The following is a 7,381-nucleotide window of genomic DNA, read 5'->3' as shown; positions in this document are numbered from 1 at the left end:
GGGGTGGGACATAGTAAGGGTCAACTGGATGTGATTAAGCAGCTTTTACTCTAGAAGGCATACTAATTGGACAAACGATTTCCGATTTTAGGGCAAATAAAATGATGATTCCTGCATACAATAGTGACACATATGCTTGAAACACAGACATGGCGAGCATACAAACAAATACATACTCTCTTCAGGCAGGGCATTCTCCCGCTGGTCAAGCTCCATCTGTCGACACCAGCCCTCCAAGCGGTCGGTCTCCGCCTGCAGCAGCTTCAGGAACCAGCGTCCGTCTCTCTGACACACCGACCGCTGCACCACCTGCCATTCAGATATTTAGGCTTTCACAACATGTAGAGACATATCTGCAGAGTAAATTTGTATATACACCACAATGACACACCCATCCCCTGCTAGAAACATGGCAGTTTAACATGGGACTCATCTCCCTCTGTAGCATTAGAAACAGCTCATTCGAAGCGTAATGTAAAACATAATTTTCAATTTTATCAAAGTGATTAATTAACACTAAATGAAAAACAAAAACTAATGAATACTATATATTCCTATTTTTTTGACAATTAGATCCTCCTAAATGTTACACACTGGACCTTTAAGGGGGAAAAAAACAATTTAAAGTTTGCTTTTTTGAACTTTATTTCACAAGAAATCGATTTCAAATGCAGGGTATACAGTCTTACATTTTTGGATATGTTTTTCCACTGTTCAAGACCTCCATTGGTTCCCTTATGAAGGTATGAAAATCTCATGAGTCATGAAACTTGCCCGAATTCTGTAATGAGTGATCAGTGATTTAACAACTTATGCGAGTTTCCAGTCTACTACATGGTCCCTGTGGAGTTTTAGACCACTAGTAAAGCTATGGAGCTATTTGTTTATGTATGGGGCTTGTCTCTAATGTTGTCTGACAGCTAGGGGCTGGGCACCTAGTGTACAGTGGGTTTATCAGAGCTTTTTCACTGAAACCACTGCCTACTGCTGCTGGAAACTAGGTTGATTGAGTTGAAAGAGGCTAAAAAGATCCGTAGAGATGAGGAGAAGTGCAAGTTATGATAATTCTCTGTTCTCTACAAGCAACACTTTGCACATTACACATTAATTTATTTTATTTCTAATATAAAAATGGACCTAAATATGTGCCCACACACCTCTAGAATAGCAGAGCTGTTGAAGTTGACATCAAGTGGGTCATCTGTTACACTGTCTATCCAGGGGTCTGGAGGGGGGAGAATGGATGGGTCAAAGCCCACATCTTCATAGTCATCAGAGGCACAGGCGTGATAGTGGTTCCCTGAGCCCTGGATGCTGACGGTGGAGGTGGCGGCATCACGAGAGTATTGTCGAGAGATGGCACCAGATGACAGGACTTCCATGTCAGTGTCCGGGGAGTCTAGAGGGGTGTCCAGCAGGTCCGGCATGTCCAGATCTGCCTGGATGGAATAATGAATAAATCTTAATAACTGGCTGAATAAGCAAATTGCTGTTTGAATGGTGCAGGTCTGTTAAGCATACAGCATGGTATGGGCACTAGAGGTGTATGGTAGGTTTAAGGTATGACTTTATACTTGACAACTTGGGGCGGCTGTGGCTCAGAGGCTTCGTGCCTACAAAATCGGCCAAGGTTGGCTTGTTCGATCCCGCTCCTCCTTTGCCACGCGTCGAAGTATCCTTTGGAGCAGATACTGAACCCCAAATGCTCCTGATGCAACAGCAGTCGGTGTCGTGAATGTGTATGAATGGGGTGAGTTTTCTGCGGCATGACGTTGCATCGCTGTGTAGATGGTGTGTGGAAAGGGGTGAATGTTGGCACGTAGTGGTAAAAAGGAAGGACTTAAGAAAGGCACTATACAAGTACAGGTCCATTTACCATTCCATTTACCAATTACGTGACCTCTCAAGGATTGACAGCCAAGAATAGTGGTGTTACTTTTGACCCTGCACTCTCCTTCAATCTGCATGCTAGAGAACCCACCAAGAATGCTTTTTTCCACCTACCGAATATTGCTTTTATTTGTTTTCTGTCCATATAGAAAGACAACAATCCACCCTTTTGGTTCCTTCAAATTAGATTTCTTTGACAAACTAGGCCTAACTGTACTTACTGGGGAAAAAAATATGTGAGTCACATTTGGGCGTTCATTTCGGATTTTTGAGTCCAACTTTTGGCCCCCTACTGACAACAGTATCATTTACACAGTCTGAAAGCTTTATAAGGAAAATGTGTCCATCACTGGGGTTAAATGGGGAGTAAAATGCTGTTTCAAGGGATTTCACAAGAATGATCAATGAGGGAAACATGTAATATCTGCTCAGAAAGAAAAGGTCAAGTATAGTATGTATCTACTACCAGGGACTTCCCTCATTTTCAAACACTAAATGATATGAAAGGACCCATTCAGTGACTCTCAAAATAAGACACAAATGCAGCATTCATGAAACTACATATTGCACAATCCTCTAAAAAGAAGATGAAGAAAATGTTACCAAATGTGTGATTGGTTACTGGTTCTGGATTTAGATCAAAAGTAAATGCAGCAGTTTACAAGGAAAAGGCATTCTAAAATGCTGGATCTCCCAATGTTAATAAATCTTTAAAGACAGATATGGAGCCACACCAAAAACAAACCCCCTGTTCCTTAGCTACTGGCCTAATTTCCACTGAATTTCATTAGACATCTCTTTTAAGATATTTTGTAAATTACAGTACACCAACAGGGAAGGAACACAGGCGCTTTGGAGGAGGTAATGATTTGAGCTGAGAAACCTAATAATAAAGCCGCAGTAGTGGAAGCTTACCTGTACAGCTGCTGTCACACTGTTGGAGCGCTGGAACCGACGATACCTGACCACAGGAGGTAGACAAACAGTAAATACTAAACATCAAGATTTTTCCATCCCTACTTCCAGGCAACAAATTTTAAGATTCAAGATGTAAGGCTTTATTTATTACATACTCATATTTCAGTGGTTATGATAATAATACGATAATCCTGCCTCCTTACAGTCTCTGAGTGAAGTCCTTGAAAGGATGCCACCTGGAGATGGTTACAATGGAGAAACTTGGAGGTGGGTATCAGGGAAAATGGTCTGTCTGATTTGAACCAGAGTGGTGCTCCCTCTGGGTTGGGAGTGAGTTGTAGCCCCAAGTGTCACAGGGTCTTGTTCATGAGTGAGGGTAAAATGGAACATGAGATTGACAGGCAGATTTGTGCAGCGTCAGCAGTAACGCTTGCGTTGTATTGGACCATTGTGGTGAAAGGAGAGATAAGCCTGAGGGCGAAGCTCTTGATTTACTATCGATATACGTGTTGGATATACGTTCCAACATTCACCTAGGGTCATGGGTTTGGGCAGTTACCGAAACAATGAGACTGCAGATACAAGTGGCTGAAATTAGTTTTCTCCCTTGGTTTGCTACGTAGAGTGAAGAGCTCAGATATCCGCAGGGATCTGTGTGTAGAGACGCTGCTCCTTTGCATCAAAAGCAGCCAGATGTGGTGGTTAAAAATGATTGACAATTTCAATCAATTAATTAAGTTTAGATAGATCAAACACTCCTCTCTTCAGAATTGTGGGACCAGAAATGTGTCAATGACGAATTAAGAGCCTCTTATTCAAAGTTATATCTCTGACAATAGTCCAAGTGGCAATGTTATGAAAAACATATTTGATAGTGTGGAAATCCCTTTCCTTCTTGATGATCTGCGAGCTGACCTTGAGACACTAATGGATTCTCCTCAGATTTCTTTCGAAAATAAAATAATTTTCTAACCAATTGGCCTTATTTTTTTAGTATTTGTCTTTGCTGAATCTTTTGAACCTGGCTCTTTCCTCTATTCATTTAACCACATATGCATATCTCTTTAAATTAAAAATCCCTTGGACTGCACCTCTTAAAGGCCAATTTCCTTATTAAATACGAATGTTACAATCCTTGCAAAGGTTATGTCACATAAATTAGACTGTCCTCCCAAAAATCATCACCCCTGATCAAACTGAGTTCATAAAAAACATGACTGTAGAAAAGGTTGAACAAACAGAGGCCTAAAGAAAACTACATTCTACAAGTCAGGGAAACTGGTCATCAGCCACAGTTATTAGAGTGTATAGCAGAGGATAACCTAGGCAGATGAATGTGTGGGTGTTTGTTTGTGACCAGAGAGAGAAATAATTACACAGCAGCCAGAAGTGACTCAGCTAGGCTTCCAAATCTGCTTAAATCAAAGTCTGAAGGAAAATACACCACATGCAACAGAACTCCAATAACTGAATATGTCATCCAATCTGATTACCATACAAAAATGTGACTAACCTTACTAACTTGATACTAAACTTAAATATAAGCCAGTGATCTAATAATTGTAAGAACATATGTACCTTCGCAACTGCAATTTTGTACATAGTTTTACTTTTTTGGTTATGGAACCAAATCTATTCAGGATTTTTGGAACCTTGGTGCCATAGCGAACCAGCCTATAATTCCACCAGTTTTGAGCACATTGTAATCAGGGACGATTTACTCTTTATGTGGGAGAACCACATAAAGAATGTGTGAATGTTCATCAAAATAGTTATCATAGTAGAGTACATGTTTGTAGTGGAACTTCAACTTCCTTAATCTCGTCTTCATTCTCAACTGACACTAGCAGTTTATCATGGTTTTCTGTAGTCCCCATATCCCCGTTGATGCAGCAGCCCTGACACAGAGTTCCATTTTGGAGGATTAACACATCTACACCATAGCTTACCATGGAGCCTAAGCATGGAGTGAAGTGAATTCATGCATCCATCTATCCTACATATGTACCTATTTCAATTAACAGTCATTCAGATGCTAAATGCATGGATTGGTCAGGGAAACATTTCAAACAGGTCACTAATGTAGTGCATACATATTGACATCATACACATTCACCATGTTAATTTACGGGCAATTCAGAGTCTTTGCACTGGGGGAAACAAACACAAATATAAGGAAAACATGCAGCGGAACATGAGGGCTGACATTCTGACGATCATTCTGAAGATCTACCTGCTGTTACGATGGTTATCCTTTAGCTTTGCTACCCATTAGTTATTTCACAGAAATAGAAAAAGGACAAAATAGGTTGGATAAAGATGGAAAAGTGGATCTTGGCTAATGTTTGTTGTTTGTTTGCACCTGTTATTTTGGATAACTGTTTGGCGCCAAGGAACTGATTTAACTAACCAAAAAGCTCAGTACCTCCTGTTGATTTTGTCCCTTACCACTCACACTGGAAACACAACCCTTTAATTGGCCAAAATTAACAGGGGGAATGATTACACTGTGCAAAAACTGGTACCTGACTCCTGTTTTAGGACAGACTATAATGACAGATAAAGGGGTTTTCCTTGCATGCTCTGAAACCAAATATCCAGCCTTGCTTATATGTACTGTGGATGTTAAATTATCAAAGTATCTACAGAGTAAAAGGTCAAAAAAAAAGAAAAAGAAAAGATAACTGTGCCTCACCCTCTGTCATCCTCCACTTGCACCCCTACAGAGGTGAACTTAGATGGGTCCTCTGGATCCAGAATCTCCTCTGGTCCATCGACCTATAGGAAACAGACAGGATAAATACCTAATAATCATGACTAATAATAAATAAATAATAGCAGAATAAAAGCATAGTAGCTTTTTTTTTTTTTTTTAAACTTTTTTGAGTAAAGAGGCATACCAATTACAACTAAATATTCAAAACTAAAGGTATTGTCATAAGGACGACAGCACTGATTAATTAAAGGTTATACATATATATGAGATTGACAGCATGAATATAGCAGCAAAGAACTATTAGGTGAGAAATAGTGATATTACGGCTATTTATGGTTAAACAGAAGGTCTATCTCTGTAGGGATCCTCTCCATAATCCATAATGCTGTCAGTGGCAAAAGCAACAACTTTTAGTGGACGTTCTTGCATTTGTCTCTTAAGATTAGCTAACAGTACATGGCAGCCATTGTAGCCCGCTTCACTGCTATTTACTTATAATAAAGCCCACACCTTACTATGTCAAAGCTTTCTAAAAGTATTCTTGATTTGGGGAGGTAATAGCGACTTTTAAGTAGAAATTAATTAAACATAGATACACAGGCTCTACATAATAATTAAGTAAATGAGGTCCATCTCTTCCTCTGGCCTCCACCTCCACTGCTGTCTCATAAATACCTGGATGCCTATGGAGAGACATTTGCTCTTCCTGAGTGCTTCTTTCCTGTATTCATCACGGTGGTCTTCAACAACTGCCCTCCTGGACAGGACTGAGGGGGTGGGGGTGCTGACTGTCATGGTGCTGTTACTGACATGCTGACTGGCTGGTCCATGGACCTACACAGGAATAATGAATAGAGACAAAGTATTTTGTGAAAACAATATTCAGAAAAGCAATGAAAATTAAAGCTGGAAGCAGCGATGAATGGGCCCTCTCAATCCACGCAACTCAGGGTGTGCTGCAGCCGCGTCACGTCCTGGCCTAACACGTGCGGACCACAACATGAAAATTTCACGTAAATCAGATCAAAATCGCCACACAGCGCTTACTTCCTGTTGCCAGTAGGTGGCGCTATCACTATGTCTGAATATTGTCATGTAGACGGTGTTCAGGGCGGGACTGCTTCCAGCAAACGTGAAGTGTTCCATTAAGACTTGGTCGCCATGTACACTCGAACGTTATGATTACCACAAAAATATGTGAAAGTTTAGTCGGAGATTCGACCCCCATCCTTGTAACCTGAAGTAAATTACAGTACTCTGTTTTATGGCAATGGGCAAAGGGTTCGACGTACATTTCACCAAATAGCACACACATTTTGGGTCATGCCTGCAGTTTGGTTCTCGTCGATTGTCTGACAGCCACTTTTGAAAACATGAAAAAATTGGCACAATTTAACAACAAGCAAAAAAATTGCCGAACCTTTGATGGGCCGACCGGCCCAGCGCTCCATCATTGTCCGCAGTCCATGCTGTTGTCGTGCGCGATAGGGGCGGCATCTTTTTAATGTTCGAATCATCATCCAGTCACCACTATGTAGTTGTGTGCTACCTGTTGTTGGCTGGTGCACCTCTTGTCCCTGTCTGTGCTGTCCTGTAATGTCCGTGCTCTGTCTCCTCTCCCTCGTCCTGTACTAACCTTAACTGGTTTGAGGCCAGACGACCACCACCCCCCTAGAGCCGATGGGTTGTCCTAGCGCGGTTTCTGCCCGTTAAAAGGCAGTTTTTCCTTGCCCCCGTCGCCAAGTGCTTGCTCATGGTGGTACTGTTGGGTCTCTGTAAATGTTATAAGGAGTTCGGTCTAGACCTGCTCCATTTGAATGAGATAAGAAGGGACTAAAATCAGTCCATAAATCACCC

General features: G+C 41.2%; 1 protein-coding gene across 1 annotated transcript in view; it reads right to left on the bottom strand.

The window, feature by feature from the left end:
• LOC118334858 (disks large-associated protein 1-like) overlaps positions 1-7,381 on the bottom strand; it is a 54,140-nt gene that overhangs the window by 5,959 nt on the left and 40,800 nt on the right. The window contains exons 5-10 of the mRNA XM_035670929.1: positions 6,466-6,503; positions 6,200-6,358; positions 5,504-5,586; positions 2,806-2,851; positions 1,158-1,439; positions 177-309 (exon numbers count right to left, since the gene is read on the bottom strand). Of these exons, the coding sequence (XP_035526822.1) occupies positions 177-309; positions 1,158-1,439; positions 2,806-2,851; positions 5,504-5,586; positions 6,200-6,358; positions 6,466-6,503 (741 nt within the window). The remainder of the gene's footprint in view (positions 1-176; positions 310-1,157; positions 1,440-2,805; positions 2,852-5,503; positions 5,587-6,199; positions 6,359-6,465; positions 6,504-7,381) is intronic.

Source organism: Morone saxatilis, unplaced genomic scaffold (assembly GCF_004916995.1).
Source record: "Morone saxatilis isolate NCDOM2014 unplaced genomic scaffold, NCSU_SB_2.0 Contig23, whole genome shotgun sequence".
Lineage (NCBI taxonomy): Eukaryota > Metazoa > Chordata > Actinopteri > Moronidae > Morone > Morone saxatilis.
Note: the sequence above shows the minus strand (reverse complement) of the source record. Positions and strands in the feature narration are given on the sequence as shown.